This window comes from Leptinotarsa decemlineata, unplaced genomic scaffold (assembly GCF_025532065.1).
Source record: "Leptinotarsa decemlineata unplaced genomic scaffold, Ldec_3_MD MMD2_P_RNA_scaffold_14, whole genome shotgun sequence".
In the NCBI taxonomy this organism is placed as follows: Eukaryota; Metazoa; Arthropoda; class Insecta; order Coleoptera; family Chrysomelidae; genus Leptinotarsa; species Leptinotarsa decemlineata.
The window spans coordinates 6,014,759-6,040,903 of record NW_027412528.1 but is presented as its reverse complement, the minus strand read 5'-3'; the positions used below and the strand labels follow the sequence as shown (position 1 = coordinate 6,040,903).

At 35.4% G+C, this 26,145-nt stretch overlaps 1 protein-coding gene across 1 annotated transcript; it reads right to left on the bottom strand.

Moving 5' to 3' along the window:
* Positions 1 to 2,218: 2,218 nt before the first annotated feature.
* On the bottom strand, positions 2,219 to 8,317 carry LOC141483083 (uncharacterized). The gene is made up of 8 exons (XM_074177346.1): positions 4,318 to 8,317; positions 4,183 to 4,266; positions 4,046 to 4,129; positions 3,909 to 3,992; positions 3,772 to 3,855; positions 3,639 to 3,722; positions 3,488 to 3,583; positions 2,219 to 3,436 (listed from the first exon to the last, which is right to left on the bottom strand). Exons 2-8 carry the CDS (start codon positions 4,215 to 4,217, stop codon positions 3,310 to 3,312), a joined length of 594 nt encoding a protein of 197 aa, XP_074033447.1. The 5' UTR covers positions 4,218 to 4,266; positions 4,318 to 8,317; the 3' UTR covers positions 2,219 to 3,309.
* Between the last annotated feature and the right edge of the window lie 17,828 nt (positions 8,318 to 26,145).

The window sequence follows — 26,145 nt, the reverse complement described above, 5'->3', positions numbered from 1 at the left end:
AAAAATTCCTTTCCATACAATTCCCCACATCCAATGTACTGAACCTATCGTTTATATTCCCAAGTCTCAGTTCGACATATATATGAACACAATTTCCAAGCTACTTGACATGGAGGCTATATCTAAATGTTCACCTAAGCTCAATCAGTATTTATCGTCATATTTTGTAACAAAAAAGCCGAATGGTGATTCATTTTGAACCTGAAACATCTAAATACGTTCATAGATGCTCCACATTTCAAGTTGGAAGATTCCAGAACAGTTGCCAGACTATTACATGAAAACTGTTTCATTGCCAATATCGATTTGAAGGATGCATATTTTTTGTTGCCCATCTCTGGACAACATAGACAATACCTGAGGTTCAAATTTAACAACAATTTATACGAATTCAATTGTTTACCATTCGGACTTAATGTAGCACCCTATATATTTACAAAACTTTTGAAACCTTTAGTGACATACCTTCGTTGCTTATCTAGATGACATTATCTTGATAGGCACTGACACAATAAAATGCAAAAAATATATCTCAGATATATGATAGGCTGATAGGGAATCGAGATGTTTATCCACAGAAACCGAATACGAATTGAATCAAACCGTCTTTGATCGTATCGTGCATTGTTATGGCCAACCAGATAGCGATATTTTCGCCACTAAACTGAATACAAAATGCAACAAATACGTTTATTGGTTTCCAGACCCAGACTCCTATTCAGTAGATGCTTTCACAATTAGTTGGAATCAAATTTTCTTTTACGCATTTCCGCCCTTTTCTATGATCACCAGAGATCTGGAAAAAATTGTCCAAGTCAAGGCTTGTGGAATTTTAATAGTTCCAAACTGGCCATCACAACCGTGGTACCCCATTTTTCACGACTTATTGATAGAAAAACCAATCATATTCAAACTGAATAAATATTTATGATTGTCTCCTTTCAGGGAGAGCCATCCTCTGAATCGGCAAATTTCCCTGGTGACAGGGAAGTTATCTGGCAAGCCTTTGTCACCAGGAACATTCCACAGACCGCAATCTCAATTATAATGGAATCCATAACAGGAAGTACCCTCAAACAGTACTCAGCGACATATAAAAACTATTGGCAATTTTGCAACGACATAAAAATGAAACCCCTCAACTATAATTTGAAAACATATATTGAATTCTTGGTGAAAGCTATAGAGACTGGCAACTCGTACTCTGTTATTAACTGTCACAGGTCAGCACTTAACCTCATTTTCACTCAAAATAACGATGATGAAAGAATAATCAAACGAGTGTTAAGGGGGGCATGTAACATCAAACCAACACCTCCGAAATATACATGCACTTGGACTCCAGAACCGGTATTACGATACCTTAGTAATCTGTACCCATTAAATTTGCTCAAATTAGAACAACTAACGTGGAAATTAGTCATGTTGATAGCGTTTACAACTGCTCATAGGGTACAAACTATCTCGAAAATACGATTGAGTGGCATGATTAGACATGAAGGGAAACTCGAATTCAGAGTATCTGAAAGAATTAAAACCTCGGGCCCAAAAAGACCACAGCCTTCACTAATATTTCCTTATTTCACTTCGAAACTAGAGTTGTGTGTTGCCACAACTATAAATCATTACTTGAATATAACATCTGCTAATCGTAATGATTGCGACTATTTAGTGTTGACCCATAAACAACCAATTCATCCCGGAAGCTCGCAGACTGTTGGAATTGTTTATTATAATATATCGATGTTAATATTTTATCTCCCTATATGAATAATTTTGTTTTATGTTTTTGGTAACTATTGTATAAGTAGGATGTCAATGCCGGTTTGGCGTCATTTTGACTTCGCGTAGTCGGATGGTGAGTCGGATGACGATGGTCCAGCAAGAAGTCGTTGATCATTGTCGTCGGTGGTGGTGGTGGTGTAGAAGAGTAACACAACCCCTCAGCGAGGTTTGTGGTGGTGCAAAGAGCAGTCTTTGCGTGTGTGTGGGTGTAGGAAAGAATGACAAATGACAGGGGGTGTTGTGACGGGTGTTTGGTGTAGGTTTTCGTGATGGGTCCTACTTGGACGTCTCGATTTGGGCCCTCGAATTGGTCCTTGATTTGGGTCCTCGAATTGGTCCTCGATTTGGGCCCTCGAATTGGTCCTCGATTTAGGTCCTCGAGTTGGACCTCGATTTGGGCCCTCGAATTAGTCCTCAATTTGGGCATAAGAGCAATAATAATAATACAGGGTGGGTGTGTACGTCCAACGTTGATGGTTCGGTTAGTCATATGAGTGTGAGAAAGATAGAGATAGCATCGGTTTGTACGGTGATGTGACTTATGAGACGTTGCCAGGTTTTGAAATTAAGCGTGAAAATGACAATTTCCCTAGGCTAAGAGGAAATTTCTCAATCTCATTGATTTGTGGCTCAGGTTGGAATGAAAAAAATTAAACACATTACAAATATTTATTCAAAAATCTTGATTCATAAATATTTTTTCGATGTATTTGATTTAAAATAGGATTAATAAGTTTTGCAGATTCTTCAATATGCCTCCTGAAACGCATTCGATCAACTGCCAAATATTCCCAAAATTTTCTTCTCGATTCATGGTAGGCAAACCTCCAAACAATCATATAATGGATTTCATTATGTTCTTCGTGTATAATGACCGTTTTCATTGTGAAATCAGTGGTTTCAACTTATGTAGATATTTGAGACAAAATTTGGATATTTGTAGGAATGATACACTTGTGATGAAATAGATCAGTCCAGAAATTGTTTTCATATCAGATTCAACACAAACTTTTAGAGGTGATGGGTCTGTGGTAGAAATCGATTTTTTTTTAACATTTCTCCAATGTGAATCAGCAAATGTTCTATCTTTAAAAATGAGTCTTAATTTCCAAAATTTTGAAGTTTTTGGTATTTCAACAGTTAAAACTAACAAGTGACCATCATTGACTGTAGATGGAATCATTTTCACCCAATTTGAGGGCCAAGATTCATTTTTATATCCACCGTTATTGAAAGTAACAAATACTTCATTCACATTATAGGGTTGATTGATATAAAGAATATTTTCAAAGACAGCAGAGAGAATTATATAACTTGACATCAACATGTGTTACTATTAAGTGAAAAAAATTTGAATTTGAAAGTTTTTAAATATATTTTATGATTTGAGGGTAGGGGGGAAAGCCCTCAATGAAACTAAATGAAAGCAAAAGTTTGTGTAAATACGTATATTTTATGTATCAGGGGATTTAATCATTTTTCATAACATCTCAAGAGATGTGCTTCTTGACGATGTGATCGATGTCATTCAAGACTCCACTTGCCAAAGCAGAATATCACCCCACAATATTTGCAAATTATTGATGAATGAGGTGTGTTGATTGGTAGTAATGTAGGTGGAGCTGGGGACATCCACATCATCTCTTGACAGCTGAAAGTATCCTAAGAGTAACTTGGTAGCAAAAAAGTTTTGGAAACTTACAACAAATCAGTTGGATCGTTTAGGATTAGACGCTGTGGAGGTATCATCTCCAGTCGTAGAAAGCTGGAAGGTGGTTCTGTCAACATCACTGAACAACTGAAATGATTTGAAAATGAAAACTTTTTTGAAAACATGTGAAAAAAAAACTCACGTTTCATTGGATGTTGAAGGCTGTGGAGGTATCACCTCAAGTTGTAGAGGGCTGAAAGGTGGTTCTGTCAACATCACTGAATATCTGAAATAATTTGAAAATTTTTAGGAAGACATGTGAAAAAACAACTCACTTTTCATTGGATGTTGAAGGTTGTGAAGGTATCATCTCAAGTCGTAGAGGGCTGAAAGGTGGTTCTTTCAACATCACTGAACAACTGAAATATTTTGAAAATGAAAATTTTGGAGAACATGTGTAAAAACAACTCACGTTTCAATGGATGTTGAAGGTTGTGAAGGTATCATCTCAAGTCGTAGAGGGCTGAAAGGTGGTTCTTTCAACATCACTGAACAACTGAAATATTTTGAAAATGAAAATTTTGGAAAACATGTGAAAAAACAACTCACGTTTCAATGGATGTTGAAGGTTGTGAAGGTATCATCTCAAGTTGTAGAGGGCTGAAAGGTGGTTCTGTCAACATCACTGAACAACTGAAATATTTTGAAAATGAAAATTTTGGAGAACATGTGTAAAAACAACTCACGTTTCATTGGATGTTGAAGGTTGTGAAGGTATCATCTCAAGTTGTAGAGAGCTGAAAGGTGGTTCTGTCAATAGCACTGAACAACTGAAATATTTTGAAAATGAAAATTTTGGAAAACATGTGAAAAAAACTCACGTTTCATTGGATGTTGAAGGCTATGGCTGCAACCCACTAAGGTTCAAATTGAGATTGAATTTGTTCTTTTTTTTTTGGTTAAGGAGGAATGGAACGGTTTAGTTGAATTTAATACCTCCACAAGTATCCAAATATCCTTTGATATGTCAGAAAAGTCTAAATCACTAAAAAAATCAAAATATAAATACTGCACACTCTCTTGAATATACATACTCATCCGATAACTATTTTATCAAATTCTTTGGAGGGGTAAACCGTCTGATTTTGTAACAGATATAATTCCAAAATGTTTCATCATTTTTTCTCATGTCCCTTGTTTGCTTTTGTTTCAATAAATCATCTGGAATTTCCACACCATCTGGTATATCATCCAGTATGATATTACTGAAAAATCAAATTATAAAAAAAAAATCATTATACATACTTTTCTTCCAAGTACGTCCACAAATCTGCTGAAGGTGTGTACCGATTAGTTTTTAGGGAAATGTAATCCCAAAATCCTCTGATGTTGTAGTCCCCCTCTTCGTGGTACTCTGTATTTTCATCAACCATATTGTGATTGAAAAAAGCACAATTACTCAAAACACTTGAAATACTCGAAACACTCGACTTGAAGTGAAAAACTGACAATTGTTTGTAAACGTAAAAAAACATGTTTTAAATAGCAGATAGAAGCGTGGATGGGAGAAGGAGAATTTCATGGTTGATGAATAAAATAGGATTTTGTGGTAATGACCGAACAATAAAATTTATTTTTCGATCATAACGGTTTTGTCAACAAGGAATTAGGTTTTTGATAAGGTTTATCAAAATGGGTGTGAAACTGAATGTAGGAATTTTGTAGCGTTCAAAACAGGAAGTTGTTTCCTGTGATAAGAAAAAGTTATTGGAAATTCGGTTTGAGATTTCAGTTGATGTTTTTTTCCCAGAGGAAGTTACTTCCTGTGATATACCAATTGAGGTTTTTTTCGCAAATGGATTTTTTTCAAGTGATAAGAATCAATAAACAATGTGGTTTGAGATATCAGTTGATGTTTTCTCACAGAGGATGTTTCTTCCTGTGACATGTAGGGAGTGGTTTTCACGCCTTCATTCATATCACAAATACCAGAAATTTACCTAGTCGAATCACTTTCACAGAGTTTATCATCAGCGTAGCACGTTGTCACACTGTGTTTGCTAAATACTATGACAAACGACTTAGAAGTTACCAAAAAATTTTTAACAAATTTTCACCAACAACAACATCGTGAAACAAAAATGTAAGTAGATTTTTCATGATTTAAGGACGTGTGTTCAAATAGTTTCATTTTACAGATGGATATTTCTGAAATTAATGGCTGTACTCTTGTAGAATTGAAAGAAACTGTGAAATTATCGGAGTTACCAAAGGACGAACCACAAATCATACATGATATGAAAATTGTCAACAGCAAGTATGGGGAAACCACCCTCATAGATTTGGAGGAGAAAAGTGTTTTTCTTTCACAAAGATGCACACCAGTGATGAAGAAAAATTTATCCAAATTCGTACCTAAGAAATACGGACTGGTTTTTCGAGGACATAGTGCCCAAAAAATTTTATTTGAAATTATTGAATTATGAAGGTTAGTAATTGTTAAGTTCAAGTGATATTTGTGACCATGGCTGAGGATATGGGTGTGGTTAGTGATGGTATAATTAGCATTTTTCAAAAGGCTTCTTCTGAAATTTCAAAATCCTACACAATTTCAGAACGTGAACATTGGATTAAATTAGCCAATAAACATATTAGATTGATCAATAGAGCTATTTTGAATTCAGATGTGACTCACGGCACTTTTGTGAAATTGCAAACAAATTTATCTCACTTGAAACGCTTTCGAATGTTAGTCAAAAAATATTTAATGAACATGTGGGTGGTGGTGGTGGTGAATCATTAAAAGAGAAAAGGAGTGAAAGGGTAAAATGGGAGGATATTCAATCCTCTTTAGCAAGACGCATACGAATTGGAGTTATTATAAATTTGAAACACATAGATGTATTTTGAAAAAAAAAGACCTGTTAAAGTAAATTCTGTTTTTTGTGGGGAATATATCAAAAATAATATTAATCAATCCATGAGCGAATTCAAATATTTTCATTCAAAAAATGTTATTAACCAAGGGACTGAATTGAAAAATTGGTTTCAACAACATATCAAAGATATAATTTTCAATAAATTATCCGAATTTCAGGAACGAGATAGTGGTTGGGCTTTAAGGGGTATAGTCAATTTGGAAATTAATATCAATAAATTTGAAATAGGAAATGGTTCATCTTTCATTGAACTTCCACATCAAATTGCCAAAAAATGGCGTGTATCAATATTAAAAATAATGACAATGCTTGTTTCGCATGGTCGATTGTCAGTGCTTTGTATCCAATTCATTCTGGAAATAATACAAATAGAACTTCTTCATACCCACATTTCTCACAAGTTTTGAATTTGAAGGATATTGAGATGCCTATGAAGTTGAACAAAATAACAAGATTTGAAAAGCTCAACAATATCTCTATTAATGTGTACACTTTGGAAAAGAAAAAAAAGAAATCAAAATTTAATGTAGTACCAGCTCGATTGACTAATGATAAAATGGATAGGCATGTCAATTTACTACCGATTCAAAATGAGTATCATGTGAAACCAAAAAAATATGGATCTTTGGAAACTGATGAGGATGAAACTGAAATTACATATCATTACTGTTGGATAAAGAATCTCTCTAGATTATTGTCATCTCAAGTATCAAAAAATGATCACAAGCTTTTTTTGCGATCGTTGTTTGAATCATTTCACTAGCCAAGAAAGAGTGAATGCACACCGTGTTGAATGTGTTGAAATGAAGAATGAATGTAAAATTTCTTTTTCGAAACAAAAATTTATACAGTTCAAAGATTATGTTTTTGAGATGAAAATTCCATTTGTTATATACGCTGATTTTGAATCATTACTTTTGCCATTCCAAGAGAAAAAAGACTTGAATTCATCTCGTTATCAAAAACATGTTGCTTATAGCGCAGGTTATTATGTAAAATGTTCCTATGATGAATCTCTATCTCATTTCAAAGGTTATCGAGGACCTGATTGTATGGAGTGGTTCTCAAAACAAATGGAGGATGAAGCTTTACTCATTCAATCAAAAATCAAAAATATTATACCCATGAATGAAAACATTAATTTGAATGATGCCACCGAAAATTGTCATATTTGTGAAAAACCTTTTAGAGATAATGATAAGATCACAAGAGATCATAATCATTCCAATGGGGATTTTCGGGGTTTTGCGCATGTGCAGTGCAACTTACTGTACAAAAAAACTTTTTTGGTTCCGGTGGTGTTTCATAATTTTTCTGGGTATGATTGTCATTTAATAATCAGAACTTTGGCAAAGAATGGACGACTGAGTCTATTGCCAATGAATAAAGAAAAATATATTTCAGTCACCAAGTATGATGAAAATACAGACATCAAATTCAGATTCATTGATTCATTTCGTTTCTTAGGAGCCTCTTTGGATGCGCTCGTTTCCACTCTAGCTGAAGACGAGTTCCATATTTTGGAAAACGAATTCCATCTCTTACACCCTGAAGTAGTCAAATTACTGACTCGAAAAGGAGTATTTCCCTATGATTACATAGGGAAAAGTTGGATAAGAAGCAGCTACCAAGTATCGAGCAGTTTTACAGTAAATTAAATGATGTACATATAAGTGAGGAAGACTACGAACATGCTCAACACGTTTGGAGTTCATTCAAAATAGAAAATTTGGGGGAGTACAGCGATCTTTACATGAAAACTGACATAATGTTATTGAGTGTGGTTTTCGAAAATGTTCGTGATAAATGTCACATGACTTATAAATTGGATCCTGCTCATTTTTATACATTACCTGGCTATACTTGGAGCTGTATGATGAAATACACAAAATGCAAATTGGAAACCATACAAGATGTTGACGTTTTATTATTTTTGGTTTATGCAGTTCACGGACAAGTTAAATCTTGTCTTTGGAAGCCATGTGACGCGACTGATGGTCGAGATTATCAAACTTGTTATTTTATTATGTTGATGCAAAAACTACATTTTTTATCGTGTTGATTTCCTTGATATCAGATTGTACTTTCGCTATATCCGAATTTATTTTGGAAATTTGTTAGGAAATATCACCTTGAAAGTGCTCCATCATGTCGTTTTGTTTGATTTCCAAAGTTTTGTTGTGCGAATGAACCAAATCGGTGATTTCTGTTATTTTCTTCAGCAAATCTGCTCAAATACTTTCAATATCACTAACATATTGTTGATTGAATTTTTGGTAACGCACCACCGCCTCGTTATTGTGACCATATTTGTTTGAACCATTTGAACAAAATTGGTATTAAGTGATTGAAATTTAATATCGAATCGTTTGTTCACATTCTCCTGTTTTTTAATGTCATTACTCATGTTTGCTACTTTATCATTAACTCGCGTTATTTGTAGTTGGCATTGATCGACTTGCTCTCGCATTTTTGTCAGATTTTCATTCACTTGAACCTTTTGTTTTTGATATCGACCACTTTGATTTCGTATAGTCACATCAATTTTTTTCTCAACTTCATCCATGTACTCTTTGTTGACTGTATCAGATGCTTTCGTAGGTCTCTTCACATTACACAATTTCAAATTATCAAAATCGATGTTGCCATCGGACTTATGTAGCAAATCTCCGCTACTGCCTACAGCTGATGTTGTAGAATGCTTTCGCTTCCTATTGGAGCTACGCCCGAACTTGTCGATAGTCATGATGGAAATGTGACCCACATCGATATGATTCTAGTAATATGTGTTTTTCAACGTGATCAAAGTGTTCAAAAAAATACTTGTTTCCACGCATTGAATTCTTGTCATTTTTTAGATACGATAAAGGTGACAAAATGAATGCTTTTTTAGAATCAAATTTTTGACATTTTTGACACGATTTTCGCGTCGTTTCTGCATTATTTTTCATAGCGTGTTACAATGCAAATCATATGGGTTTTTGCACGAAATGATGGTTTGAAAAATACGTTTTTTTCGATACGATAAATTTGATAAAATGAACCTTTTTTTCGTATCGAATTTTTGACATTTTTTTGGTGCGATTTTCATGTCGTTTTCATCACATTATATTTTTGGAATAAAATACATGTCATTTTAAGATGATTTATTATTGAATAATATTGGCTTCTCTGAGTTCATTGAATATAGCTGTAATTTCATTGTCATGTGACGTATTTCCAGCATCTTTCGAAGCTATAAGCAGCTTTAATCTATCGCATAACCCGTTCGGATCATCCCAATACACATACTCGAAGGGCTTGTCATTATATATCCAACGATGAGTATCGATGGCGTTCGTTTGTAGAGTGTTGGAACCAACAACATCATTGCTATCGTAACCTTTACCAAGTGTTTGAGTTCGAAACATAGGTCTTATTATGCCGGACCATTTCCATTTCTGAGTTCCCTTCATGAATCCTCTGGCATTCAGGTGGGCTTGTGTTACGTCCAACAAACGTTCATAAGAGGCTTGATCCTCCTTATTGAAGTCTTCAGGTTCATAGAGAAAGATCAAATTATATAGCCCTGGAGTTCCTTTGAATGCGAATCCTTCAGTTGTAATATTACCACGTTTATCAAAGTTAATGTAGTTTCTACCGAGAATCCATTTCGAAGAGGACTCGTCATAAACTGGTCCATATATTTTATCGATTGAGTCGTCTTTATCCCAGTGTTTCATGACATATTTGTGTGGTATGGGTGGATATTGCTCCAGATATTCCATCATACTCTCCTCTGAAATATTTTCTATTGATGGTGGTGGTGGTGGTGGTGATGGCGACTCGTGGAATACCTCATCATCATTTCCCGACGTCTCTGCAACATCTTCAAGTGGTAAAAATTGTGTTTCCTCAAATGCTCGAGATTGATCGAATGATGGTTCCGTCTTTATTTCCTCTTTCTCCTCCTTTTTGACATGTCTCAAATGGCCCACCGATTTTTTGGAGATTTCAGCAATATCCTTCAGCGACTTCGATATAGGTTGAAAAAACTTTTGTAAAGATTCATCCTCTTCAGACTTTTCCAATTTCAGAGCTAAATACGTTTTTCTTATACTTTTTGAGATTTCATTAATTTTGTTCTTGCCCACAACATCGACTTCTTTACTGAGTGGATTCATATCGACGAATAACGTTTCCATCTCTATTCACACACACTTATGTACTTGTCGAAGCCTTTTCGATATCGCCCCTTATTTAAATCACATCCCTCGACAATGATAAAAGTTCCATACTTGTCACGCCAACATTCGGCACACATTTTCTTGAATCCATCGAAAGACATGTCGGGAGAGACGTGTTCATCGAATAAATGTTTCAAATTCATTTCGTCTCACTTGAACAATACAATCATATTGCAATTGTCACGTATAAGTTGTTTGGGTATCTTGGAATACGTCTGACACAAATAGATGGCATCAATGTCCTTATGCCGACCCATGGAATAATATTCACGAATTTTCTGCTGACCATCGCAGGCTACATCTTCGAATATGAATATGGAAATTCGTTTGGCCGCCTCTGGACTCTGAATTTCTTCGTTGTCTTGAAATGGGAAATAACCGACTCCCTTAGTTTTTTCCAATACCTCTCTAAGCAGCTGATACTTGGGTTGATAAAGCGACTTTGAGTACACGTAGACATTTTCGAATTTGGCTCCATTCGGATGAAATAATATCGATAATGCTGTATTGGTTTTTCCACACCCTGATGGACCACATATGATAGCGCGAAACGAATTGGGCAACAACTTGCCATGTTTATTTCGATACTTGCCACCATCATTCAAATAGTCCAAGTTGTCTATGAGTAACGTATTGTCTTGTGGAACGACTTCCATGTTCTGATTGGTGTTTGGGAGTTTCACTTCAATAAGTAGCGTGCACATTAATGTCATCTATCATTCCTAATGTTGACTCATCGCGGAGAAGGTGTCGTCAATACGCTAATCAATAAGCTGCCATTCGAATTACACTTACCTGGTTATCAGTATTGCGGTCCTGGTACGAAACTATAAGAACGTCTTGCACGAGGTGATCCTGGTATTAATCCATTAGACTCGGCTTGTAAACAGCACGACTTGGCATATTCGCAAGATAAGTCTCTTGAAGCTCGACATCGAGCCGATAAAGATCTGGAAAAAAAGGCGTGGCAACGAGTGAAATCTAAGGACGCATCACTTGGTGAGAAAGCGAGCGCTCTCTTCGTCACCGGAGTCATGTCCAAACGCAAATTAGGAATGGGAATTTCAATGCAGCATTTTGCAAAATATAATCAAAAATTGGAAGCCCACAACGAATGATGTAAAGAAATTCGCGGCATCCGCTCTCAAGGCGGCAAAAATGGCTGTTCAGAAAGCTGGAGGACGTAAGAAGATACGTATACCGAGAGTTATTCCATTCGAAGCAAAATCCGGAGGAATTTTACAACTCATACCCATATTTGCAGGCCTTTCAGCTTTGGGTTCATTGGTAGGGGGAGCGAGCGCAATCGCAAAAACTGTGCTTGATGCAAAAAATGCCAAAAAGAAACTCGAAGAAGATCAACGTCACAATAAAGCTATGGAACATTTGGGCTCCGGTTTGTACCTACGCAAAACATCTCGAGGATATGGTCTGTTCCTAAAAAAACAACATCAACGCAACAAAGGACGAGGTCTTTATTTTAAAAAGCAGAAAAAAACTGCTTGTGAAGCTACCCCATAGAGCATTATATGATTCGGAAATCAAAAAATGTGTCCTTCAATTGAAAATACCGCATTTTCGTGTAGTCTTTATGCGTGATGCGTTGCCAAATTGTGGTCCTTGGCTGCGAGAATGCGCTGTTTTGAACTTGGATTCTCAATTGAATGCAGGCACTCATTGGGTAGCTTACATTAAAAACGGCAATGCGGTACAATATTTTGATAGTTTTGGTAATCTCAAACCCCCAATGGAATTGGTTCGATATTTGGGAAGGGGTACAACGATTACATATAACAATGATCGACAACAAAACTTTAATCAGAGTAATTGTGGACATTTGTGCCTACAATTTCTACTTCACAATCCCTGCAAAAATGTCTAGAGATAAATCTTTGCGGGATCTAACCGATTCTGAATTGAAAACTCTATCGATTGGCTATTTGATTGAGAATGCTGAACCTTGGGAATTATTGGATGTATGGCATAAATTACCAAAGGACTACCAACATCGATTCGCTTTGCAGATTCGTTTACCATGTTTCATCCATTATCGACATGAAGCTGCGTCATCATCGCTACAAAATGCAATGTATTATGGTCCTGTTGGCTCACAAAGAGAATGCTATTATTGTAGAAATATATGATTTGAAATATTGTTGTTGTTGTTTATTTAAGGTGTGTGCATGTGGGTGAATGTATCAGTCATGTCTATGATATTGACTCTAACGAGTCGTTCTTCGACACTTTCCATCGATTTCAATCCACCCATTCGATTGGATTCCGATTTCGAATACAGTTTAGCTTTGTTCAGTTTTCATTCGTACAACAGTATACCGAACATTGAAGAAGACACGAAGATCTATTATTACGAAAATGGTGACAAAACTAAACAAAAAACTATCGATATTCCCTCTGGATCTTATGAAATTGGTGATATTGAAGCTTTAGTCAGCAAATACATTGTACCTAAAACATACAAGGAAAATTCTCAAGAATTTTTCTATCTCAAGCAGAACAATAATACGCTAAAGAGTGAAATATTTTATTTGAAACTTTCAATTGATTTCCAACCTGCAAATAGCTTGGCTCACATTTTGGGGTTTTCGTGTACCGTTCTCAAACCCAACTTGCATTACGCATCCGATCTACCTGTTGATACCATTAAAGTACGTACCATACAAATAGATAGCAACATTACGTTTGGAGCCTTCTACAACGACACACCGTCTCATACGATATACGAATTTGCTGTTGATGTTGATCCAGGATACGCAATTGACGAAACGCCTAATCACCTCATCTACCTACCTATTGCACATAGAGACGAAATAAACAATATTACACTGCGAGTGCTCGACCAACATTCTAGGCTCATTGATTTTCGCAACGAAGAAATAATAATTCGCTTGGAATTGAAGCGAAAGTATGGTGCTGGCTATCTATAAGAATAACTCATCACCAACCATCACGTCAATCTTCACCAAGACCTTCAAACATCGCCAACAACAACTGTCAACGGAAAATATGATGCTTTGTACGATAGCCTGCTATTTATCAGCGGAAAAGTTGACAGGACTAAAGGAGAGGGTCGAGTGACCTTTGTGAATAATGCTGGTGCTTTCATGTTTCAATCTGCTGTATATGAGCAGAATGGTAAGGAATTGGAAGCAGTTCGTAAAGTTGGAATTGTTAGTACTGTCAGAGGCTTCCTCACCTACACCGATGAAGATATCAAACACTTGGCCATCTCAGGATGGACATACCCCAACAGCTTCGGCATCATTCAAACTACATCTTTAACGGTCAACATGCTTATACCTATCAAGTATTTCTTGAATATTTTCAATGATTATCAATGTGTTTCCTATGGTAAACACACCATCCGATTAGTACGAGCTGGAGATGATAGCAACTGTTTCAAAATAGAAGAGACTCCTGGTACGCCAAAGACTGAAGTTAAGCTGGAAATTGAAAATATCGAACTGAAAGTTAAACGAATCTTTCCTCATGATCAAATCAAATTGCAACTTTTGAAAGCTATCCAAGCCGACATTCCTATTCTCATACCGTTCAGAAAATGGGAACTTCATATGCTGCCTGCTCTCACACAAGGTGCGAAAAATGAAATATGGCCGTCAAGACTTCTTCGTTCCTCGAAAGCCCTCGCTATGTGATTGTATGTTTCCAAAAAGATCGTGATTACACCAAAGTCAACAATAATCCAGCGCAATTCAACCATATAAATATTACCAATATAACGTTGACTTTGAACGGTGAAAATTACCCAAAAGAAAATATGCATCTGAATTTTGGGAAAATAAATTTTTTGCAAGCCTATTTCAACTACGCACAATTCGGTCTTAGCTACAAAATGACTAATCAACATAATTCTCTCATCAATACCGCCGACTTTATACAAAAAACTCTCTTCATCATCGATTGTTCCAGACAGGATGAGAGCATCAAAACTTCCAGTGTCGATGTAAAACTTGAAATCGAAGCATCTGAGGGATTTCCACAAAATACGCGAGCCTATTGCATCATTGTGCACGACACTGTCATCGAATAACTCCCACTCAGCGAAATTATCAAGAAATGGAACTGAAGATGTGATTTTGCTTCAGTATCAATCACAGAGTCAACATGAGAATAGCTGTTGTAGATATTCAAGGTTTCACCGTCGAGCAATAATTCCATCCTAAGGAGATATCCATTAGGATTGGAATTCAGTGTAGTAACTTTTTATTGCTGCCAAACAAACCATTTTCCTGTTTGAATAAAGAACATCGTCGTACCATCTGTTACCTGGAGCGAAACGTTCATGGATTTAGGTATTCCGCCGTCTAGTGGAATATAATCAATTAGATGCCATCGTCATGGAAAATCTACGAAATGTCGATATCGTTTATGTGCGAGGACATCAAAAACGTGACTATCTAATTGCGAAATTTCACGAGTTGAATATACCTACACACGCTGTGGATGGTTCCCACATTCGGCAACAACGAAGGTGTCTCACCATGTATGCACCACATTCACAGTCAAACCAAATATAATTGCAGCCTCCGAAACGCAGATATTCTATACACATGGCTTTATAATATATTACCAAAATGAAAATGTATAATAAATATTAAAAATGTTTTGTTCTTTTCTTTCGTCATTTTTCATGCAAAAAACGGCAATGCCTCATCGCACCCATAAACAATGTTTTATTTTACAACCGACAACACCGCACTGCGCTGGCTTTATCTTCGAAACGGATCACCCTGGATCCAATCTCCATCTGTCTCACACTCACATGACACACCGACCCCTCTCACTCACACACACAAACAACCGCTAAATGATGTATTTCATTGCCGCTTATCACATTTCCTGTTGTTTGCTACTTTATCAATAATACGTGATGGCAATAACATATGCGAAGAAACTGATATATTTTTCATTGAGTTGAAATGAAAAACGAAATCTGTGTGTGTGTGTGTGAAAAATTGTGAAGTTACCCCCGCTACGAGGTTCATGCAGCCTTCTTCAACATCCAATGAAACGTGAGTTTTTTTCAATTCTAAACGATCCATCTGATTTGTTGTTGTAAGTTTTTAATGTGACAACCACACCTCGTGTGTAAAATGAACTCGTCATATTTACTGGAACTGGTGACCAAATTTTTTCTTTTACACGTTAGCAGCTATGTTTTTTTCTTTAACGCTGGACGTACACACCCTGTATTTGATGTGTTTTCCATCAACACCCTGTATTATTATTACTATTATTATTATTATTATTATTATTGCTCTTATGCCCCAATTGAGGACTAATTCGAGGGCCCAAATCGAGGTCCAACTCGAGGACCTAAATCGAGGACCAATTCAAGGGCCCAAATCGAGGACCAATTCGAGGACCCAAATCAAGGACCAATTCGAGGGACCAAATCGAGACGTCCAAGTAGGACCCATCACGAAAACCTACACCAAACACCCGCCACAACACTCCCTGTCACTTGTCATTCTTTCCTACACCCACACACACGCAAAGACTGCTCTATGCACCACCACAAACCTCGCTGAGGGGTTGTGTTACTCTTCTACACCACCACCACCACCACCGACGACAATGACCAACGACTTCTTGCTGGACCATCGCCATCCGACTCACCATCCGACTACGCGAAGTCAAAATGACGCCAAACCGGCATTGACATCCTACTTGTATAGAGTAGAATTCAGGTGTTGAAAAGTATTAATAAAAGTCATTTCGAAAAAAGTCAAAACCTATTTTTGAAACGATTAAATAATAAGAATCCATCCCATTTACAATATTTGGCGACCGTGACAGGACATGAAAGATGGATAGTTTGAAGACTTTTCAAAAAATCTGTTGAAGCGCTTGATCGAGCTTTGAAGCTGAGAGATTCGACTAGAGAGGATTTACTGTTTCTACTGAGACAATTAGTAGCAGATTATTCGAGGCAGATGAAGAAGTTAAAGAAAAATTGTCATTAGAAACCATCGATGATATTGAATTAGAAGAGGAGTACGATGAGGTAGAATATTACAGAACTGATAAAATATAAATCCAAATGCGAATTCCGATTGAACGAGATTACGAAGACCCAAGAAGATCGTTTGAACTGTTCCAATTTCTCTGTAACGGAGAAAATTCTGAGAAAATTTCATTTACCAAGAATAGAACTGAAGAAATTCGATGGGAACGTGAAAAACTGGATTGAGTTCTGAGGACAATTCAAGAAGATTCACAACGACCCAGAAATAGATAATGAAGACAAGTTTCGGTATCTTTTGCAAGCGAGGGAAAGTGGTTCAGTTGCTCGAGATTTAGTAGAAAGTTAACCCCATCTGGGCCCAGTTACATTAAAGCTATTGACCAGTTGAAGACTCGTTTTGCCAGGGACGAATTCCTAATCGAAGTTTACGTAAGGGAACTATTACAACTTGTACTGCAACAATCTTCAAAAGCTAAAACAGGTATGTCTTTTTCCAATCTGTATGATAAACTTGAAACCCAGTTAAGAGCTTTGGAATCCCTAGGAGTTACTAGCGAAAAATATGCGGATATGCTTTTCCCTCTTGTAGAATCGGCTTTGCCTGCAGAAGTTTTAAGAACTTGGGATAGACATCGTAATTTTGATCAACGAAATGAGAAGGTGTAACCTTCGTTGTCGTAGATTGAAACGGGTTACTTTATTACGTAGGAAATAAATTATGGGCTGCCGGAACTCAGCGGAGAGGGATGGTGGGTAAATATAAGTCCACTTGGAGGATAAGTGTATTGTTTCTTCAAACACGCCAAGCTTGTGGTGATTACAGGCTTATGGCCCAGAAGTATACTTTTGGGTTCACAGATATAAATGTAAGCAACTTATGATTAAACTTAAGGTGTGGTAAATACTTGGTTCCTTCTAGAATTCGCAATTTGTGCCGCAATGTTGATTCGATGTCGTGCGGGAGGGTGTAATACATAACAGGAGAGACCTTACATGCATGGGATATGGGAGAATAGTCTCCAGCAGCACGATCCTACCCCTGTACCTAGTCCACTCAGGCAATGATCTTTTCCATGCAGATAACTTGCTCCTCGGAAGACCGTATTCAGAGATATAAGGGGTGTAGTGGTCTAGCCTTGCGAGAGATATACCAGGATATAGTTCACAATATCGACTTGAGGTGGTAATAAGAAGGCCTAAAATGAGATTAAGGTTTAGAAGGATATACCCTTCAGGGTATTTTCGGGAAGTGGGTTCTTACCGTAGTTGTTGTGTGGCCTGAAGATTGGAATTTGACAAGAGAACGGGTACTTAATAAAAATCCGCAATACTGTGGGCGAGTTATTCCTTTAGATAACCCAAATATAGTTATTCCCGTATTGACTATTTTGGTTTCTTCAAATCCACAAAGTGATGAGCTCAAAATTCTTGCTCCAGAGAAGATAACCAAACTCAACTCTCATTACCAGAGACAGAACCCTTTTCTTTTTCCTTTCCTTTTTTTTCCCTATCAACGTTATTCAAGGTCGAATTATTCTGATTATCTTTAGGCACAAAAACTGAACTGAATTGTTTTGAATGTTATACAGGGTGGATGCTGTGCATAAATATTTGATTTCAATACATTACTTTTCTGTTATCTTATAAATCCGCACTTGCATTTTTGGAACCGTAACGAAGGATGATAATGAAAATTCTAAAGGTACTAATTATTTGAATATGTTATTAGGTTTTTTGAAAATGGAGGTTGAGTCAGAAGAACGGATAAATTTGGCACAAAAAAGATTTGGAAAAGAACACGAGCACAACAAATATCATGACAGTAAGAATAAATATTTTCCAAAACAAGGTGAGCCCGAATTTTATACAGCAGCTGCTTTGTACACAGCTAATCTCAAAGATTATTTAAAAGATAAGCAAAATAATTGTTTATTCTGCGATTTGAATTCACATGCAAGTAAGGATTGTTTGAAAGCTCAAAGTCTTTCAATTGATGAAAGAAAATCTAGAATAATGAAAAAACGTGGATGTTTTTGTTATTTAAAATTGAATCACATTAGTAAGAATTGTCGAGCTGTAATTAGGTGTTTGATATGTTCAAAGAAACATTACCCCATTTTATGTCCTAATTTGCATGTGAAGAAAGGTATCACTGATCAAGATGATAAAAATCCAAACAATAAGGTTGAAAATACTTCAACTAACAATTTTTCAAATAATAGGCCAGTTGGAACTGACGATGCAATTTTTGCAAATACAATATTAGGTCTCAACTTGGAAGAATAACTTTCTTATTAGTCAATGGGCTATGCTTGAAGACTGGCAATAAACAAATCTAAAGCAAATGGAACTTCAAACGTTCAAGCCAGTCTCTATATACTTACACAGTAGGTTTAATGGACTGACGCCTATCAGAAAACAACTACTCCCCTGGCTAATACCACGAAGGGCGTTGGATTATATCAGACAGGCGTCAGTGCAGGAATCTTCACAGAAAATGTCCTGCATATGCAATTGGCAATACAACTGAAAGAGTCGACCTTGAACGTTTGAAGTTCCATTTGCTTTAGATTTGGAAGAATAATTTGAGTTACTATTATTTTGAAAACCTTTGTTATCGAAATGTGTATTATTATACCTAATGTAATTGGTATAATTTGTATAGCCACTATCTTTTCTATTTGTATATGTGCAAGTATATACATGTGTATATATGTAAGTATACATGTATGTAGGTATTGGGTATAATTGAATATACTGGTAAAAAGTAACAAGTACATCATTTCTAATTTTACCCACTCAGGGATCAAAATCACACTGCTTTAAATATCTACAGTATGTGTAATTATATCGGAAGGCAAGCGAAGGAAATTTGAAAGATTAATCGACTTACCTGAAGGAAGATTAATCATAATTTTCCGAGCTTGTCTTCCGACATAATTACACCCCTCCCTCCCGATTTACCAATCCCTTAATGAAGTGTGATTTTGCAGACTCAAACGGAATGAATATTCTTTATCAGCGGTATTCAGTGGCGATGTAGCTCGAGATTTTTTGTGAATTTTTAATGATCTGCTATAAAAACGTACCGTTGGGTGTGAGATACGGAACTACAGTGTGTGTAATTATGTCGGAAGACAAGCTCGGAAAATTATGATTAATCTTCCTAGTAGATGTTTATAGCTGATTCTCGGCCTCCCCCCACCACTATGACGTATTAATTGCTTATTTTTGTTGGTTTAGTGAAATCAAGGTTATGTGATCTTGAAGTGTCTGGTGCATGGACCATTCAGAATTTTTTCGAGATTTTGTGTGTGTGTGTGACGTAATGACGTAATTGCATTTGGTTGTTGGGGCATATTTCAAAGATCATCCAAGTAATGAATGTTCCATCGGTGTCAGTCCACCAAGCGGTGTGACGTCACAGCAGGCAAGGTACAGGGTTTATCATGTGCATGTCTATATACAAACATACGTCTGCATACTTCAAACATCCTCCAAGTGATGAATGTTCCGTCGGTGTGAGCCCACCAAGTTAGTGGTGTGACAGCTGCAACCGTTCAGCAGTAGGAGAGCGAGATATGCACTCCTCGGCGTATGGCTGAGTAATGCGTATTCATCGGTATGACCTCACCTCTGTCTCGATGCGGTGAAGGCTGTGACATAATGCATCGCTCTACCCTCACGGTCGATGGTGACGCAGGCGGAGAGGAATGTGTTAACGTCTACCCTCTTCGAGAGCGCAACGACCACGGCTTGTTCGTATCGTCACATCTGCTAACGCATCCAGTGTTGAGACGTTGCGTTGGCGCATGTATCTGGGAGGTGGGGAGAATGTATTTGAGAAGCGGACAAGTGTTGCTTATGTCAGTTCTGCAGCAGTTAGCAATTAGTAGAGTGTTATTCAGTTCGTAATAGAAGGAAGACGGTGAGTGTATTTTTCTGTTGGAAATTGTTTATATTTTCATACTCATTTTCATCATGTCCGTTTCAAAAGTAGACTTGAATAAAATCAATAATTTGATTGTACAGGAGGTTGAAATATTAGAGCAAAAGGCCTTATCATCATTGCCAACTGATGAAGTGCACATAATTAAAAATATGTCAACTCATTCTACAAGGTTTGGTAAATCAATTTTATTAACTTTGGAAGATGTGAGCAATGATAAATTATTTAAAACATGGCTACCAAAACGAATTTCGTTGCAATTCAGTGATGATGATATAACTTGTATCAACTCATCGGGTGGTAAATATACGATGGTGTATTTAGGTCAGAGCCCACAAAGTTTTGCTGGCATGAAAACGCGATCTCTTGTCAAATTCAATATGATTGAATAATAATAGTTATAATGAATTTCTTTTTGTTTTATTAATATTCATATATTAGATTATTTAGATATTAATTATATGGAAATATAAACATTACTAACATAGTTGAATTTATTCACTTTATAACTACAAATAAAATGGGAATGTGAGTATTATATCATGGAAACAAATTGGAGGTTATTTATTGTTTTTTATTCGATTTCACTTCCACCATTCAAAGATGTGGATGCAGTATGCGAGTCAAGATTGGATTGATGTTGTAGATCTCAAATCATCGGTTCAACATTTGTCGTCTGAATTGAAGGTGTTGGGTGATGGAGCCGAACATGCAAGCAATTACGATATGAGTATATGCTATGATGAAGAACAAGTCGAATTGTGTCTTCGTGGTGCTGAAAACTATTGGAATGGTGCAAGAGTTTGTGAAAAATGTTTGGATAATGAATTGGAATTGTGTCAACTTTGTGAGGTTATGATTGAACTGAACCTGAGAAGATTCCTGTATAGACTCCAACCATACTTACCAGAATGGATTATTCATCACTTTGAATTGAATGATGAAAATGGAGAGGAAATTGAAGATGGTCGCGAAAATGAGGACTATGAGGAAGAAGTTATTTTAGATTGTATGTTCCTGTAAATCATAAATAATGTCAAATAAAAAACATTGTATTATTTTCATGTTTAAGTTTAATTTATTTAAAACCCATTATATACAATAAAAAATGATTACCAAACAATAAATATGATATATACAGGGTGTCCCTGGACTTCCTCTTTTCCTCTCGGGAATGTATAGATGGGGTCAAAATATCACCGGTACTTCATATAACTTTTTTTCCTAAAATCCTTCGTTACCAAGTAACGGGCCCTCGAAGTTACAAAATGAAAAATGTTTTTCTTTGATAACTTTTCAAGTGAATATTCAAAATCATCCAAATTTTGGTAATTGACTAAACAAATGAATTCCTTCGATGAGCTTTCATGCAGGAGTCAGTTGTTTTGCTACAAAGTCAGGAACGGACTACCCCCGATAGTCCACACCCCAAAACTTTGAAATGACAGATATTTTTTAATATTTTTCAACAAATTAAGGTTACTTGGACAATTTTATGAATAAAAGTACTCGTGTGGAAAGTCGATCGGAGCAACGAGTCTTGATAAAAATGTAGTTTCACTCGACGAAATCAAACCCGCTCGTCTACCATTATTTGAAATGAATAATTATTTTTCAATGTATTTTTCAAGGTGCTGTAATCAAAAAGCTGCTGCTAGTGATGTTGAAGCAAGCATCAAACTTTGGCTGTGAAAGCAAAACAGAGAAAGAAAAAGAAGACGACAAAGATGCAAAGATAATAGTTAAATGTTATTGATTTTTAGATGTTTTGTTTGTGTTATTTGCATTTGTTGTTTTATATGAGAAAGACTTTATATATATTTATTGTTCTGATGTAGTATTTTATATGAAAGAGGATGTCATTTTTATTTTTCAGTAATGATTAAATCATTTTAAACTCAATTTAATCTATGGTTATTTAACTAAAATCATCCATGTAAAATTTTTAAGCGTGGGGATTTTTTTTAGAAATCTATATTGTATAATTATAATGTTTGAAATTCACATTCTCTGACTCTTCTCAAATTTTTTGTGAACATCTTTTGAAAACGTTCTCAAAATGATTACAGAACATTCTGAGAATTATCTCAGAATGTTGTAATGTATTCTCAATTATAATCAAAATATCCTTTATAGATTCTGAGTGAACCTTACGAATTTATAAAATGAACTGAATTTCAAATTCCGTATTTCTTTTTCACTCAGTATATATAAAGAATATTTTGATTATAATTAAGGAGTCTTCTCAGAATATTCTGAGGTTTTCAAAATATACTGGGAATATTTCATAAATCTTCTGAGAAGGTTCATAGTATCAACTGAGAAGGTTCTCAGAATATTCTCAGAACGAACTGGGAACGTGAATACCACTCCAATATGTGCATAGGAAGTGATGAGAATATTCAAAACATGTTGTGGAAATATTCTCAGAATGTTGAAACGTTCCAGCAAATGCTTCTAGGAATGTTCTCAGCATGTAATTGTGCTATCTGGAAGGTTCTGCTTCTGTTAGTAACAAGATTAGTTTAAAATACTAGATAGACTAAACGTAAGAATGAAAAATGATTGAACTTCTTGAAGAATCCCTCGTTGTGAATGTTAATAGTTTATAATATATCAAGCAATTCAACATTTAATTAATATACCCAATACCATTTCGCTAGAGCTTAGGACATTTATTCCAGTGTAGAGAAGAAATGCCTTCAGAGAAGAAAAAGGTGAATTTTCCTTGAATATTGAACCTCAAAATATCAACTCATCTAGAGGAATATTGGTAAAAAAACAAGATGATTATATCACCAATGACTTTTCTTTAAATTATATAAACCGCTGTAGAAAAAAAGCATGTCAAAAACTAGCTATTCTTTATTCCAAAAATGCCTTGATAGTCTTAATGAATGATATGATCATACAGGTATTATTGACTAGGAAAAGGTGGTCAAAGTTTATATGGCATTATTTGAAGATGAATATTTACCTGTACCTGACCATGTATAAAATTTCATGGTCAAGGAATGAAAAGGGTATTGAACAATTCTAATACAAACAATTATTAATATATGTAGGCACCACTTGTCAAGGATTTATTTGTACATGTTTTCACATATTACATGCCTTCTGATATACCATAAAATCATTTTTACAAATGTATTTGGTTTATCTGACAAAAGTCCATAAGGCAATTACCAACAGTAAAATACCTGAGAGTAATCTATTCCCAATAAGTATTTGAGAATTATTTCAAAGAGTTGGCCATAAACTAACTTGTAAAAATTATTTTTAAAATTGAATGTAACCTTAATTATGGATTTATGTCCGGTAGTCAGTGGCAGTGTGCAGGGATCTTCCTGCAAATTTCTAATATTTACTTTCGGACAATAAATATCCTATTATTCTCTCATTGATGGGGCCCAAATGAATACTCAAAGCTTTTTTTATTACCATAACCATTTTAAACCGGTTTGCCATTATCTAAAAACACAAATAGTACACGAAAATCAAATCAAAATTACAGTACTCTGTAATCATATCAAAAATAGCAAAATCTGAATAATGTTATTATCAATATTTTGATTTCTTAAATCAAATAATGGGCAGATGATAGATAGGTTATAGGAGGTTATAAGACGAGTTCTTAAACAAAGACTAATTTACAAAGACAGTTCACTTGGCTATTTATGAATGAAATAGTAAAAATTGCTCCTTTGCCCTCGTATTTGTATTTATGAATGGCCAGATTCAATGACACTTACATAATGTTTTTCGGGTTTCAAGCCAAGCATCTGAGATTTTTAGATTTTTTAGATACGTCCAATTCGAAATTGACGCCATATTTGAAGGAAATTATTGTTTTAGAAATTAGAAAACGATATAATAATATCTTCAATTTGGCTATTGCCTAATGAATTATTACTGAATAATAAGTAAATATATCATGCGAGAACCTTCTTTTGGCTAGAATATGATTTCTAAAGTAATTTGTAAAACAAGTATATGGGTACTTGAGAAAGCAGGGAAGGGATATATTGGAGTTCTGAGCATTATTCAAAAAGCACGGATCACATTCGATCTGTTTAGCCCCAAAGTAACCTACTGTTGAAAAGAAAGCATGTAAAGTCGCTGAACATCGGTCTCAACGCATTTTTACATTAAATATGACGTCACGAAATATCAAATAATATTAGAGCATAATTCAGTTTTTAGACAACAGATATGCACCTTGGAAACAAAACAGGTAACTATACTCGGGGTGATATCAGGGCTACAATATCGTAAGCTGTATCCCAGAATACTTGATCTACAGAGAAAACTCACTCTGTAGGCGTCACTTCGATGTTCACCGGTAATTTTTTCCTGACCTTCATTTTACTTCTGGGGTATAATATTATTCAATTCAATTTACCGTTGATTTAAAATTTTCTGTAAAAATTATTGGATTTTATAATATTGAACTGGGAGGTTACCTCAATTTTAAACAACCAATTTATATGTAATTCTGGAAATTCAAATTTCCTTTCTTATTTTTATAACAAAAAACAGTTTCATTTATTGCAACCCTACAACTATTAAATGTGAAAAAGTCCAATACATCGATATATAACCTGAATCGCTAAATTATTTTCGGTCATCCAAAACTCATTGAAAAGAGAGGGCGAATGTTCGTGTAACATTCAAAAAGTGGGCCGAAATCTTCTGACACTGATTGCATTACGAAGAATATTTCTCTGTATGGATTTCTCTTTCTACACTTTTTCTCTAGCAGTCCAATTCTATATGTCGAAAATGCATGGTTGATATTAGTGATGGGAATAATCGAATGATTTCAATAATCGAATTATCAGCAATTGAATGAACATTCGAATGTATAATCACTCGTATACGCCATTGTCAGTGACAAGACAAGTGACAGTTGACACTTTTAATTTTTGAAAATACCTAACCTCAACCTCCTAACGTATTACGTATTGTATTTTGATTTTTTTGTATATTTTCCATTTCCAGTCACTGTTTTTGAAATTTGATTTAATTGATCTTATAAATAAGTCCGCCTAAGAAGTCGGCTGTTTGGCAAAATTTTACCAAAGTAAATGACGGAAAAAATGTAAAATTTAAGCGATGTAACAAATTATTAAATTTTTTTTGGTAATACCACAAATTTCATACAGCATATATCCAGGCTTCACCCTCTTCAACAACAAGGGGATATTGAAAATTCTAGTGGGAATGGAGGTAGCTTAGTTAATGCAGATAATTCAAATCAAAGTAAAGATATTCAGTCACCAAAGAAAAAGAAAATCAAACAAATCATACTATTTGGAGTTCAAAATCAAGAACTGAACTCTTGTAAAAATGATTGTAAAAGACTACAAGCCTTTTCGATAGTCGAAGATAAGGGTTTTATTGAATTCACGAAAAAATTGCAGCTTCAGTACAGAATATACCAATAAACCACTTTTAAAGCCAAAATACTTCGTAGCAGAGAGTTATTTGATTGTCCATTTTTTTTAAATTCATAATTTTTTATTTAATTTTACCTTGAAACATGAAACCTTATAATTTTGTTATTTTTATTGGTATCATACTAGGAT

Bases quoted from the DNA above. Each gene is read 5' to 3' on its own strand.
- LOC141483083 (XM_074177346.1), bottom strand. From the start codon at position 4,217: ATGATACCTTCACAACCTTCAACATCCAATGAAAC. The intron at 3,856-3,908 runs GTGAGTTGTTTT...AAAATATTTCAG, and splicing joins CCTTCAACATCCATTGAAAC to TTGTTCAGTGATGTTGAAAG. The intron at 3,723-3,771 runs GTGAGTTGTTTT...AAATTATTTCAG, and splicing joins CCTTCAACATCCAATGAAAA to ATATTCAGTGATGTTGACAG.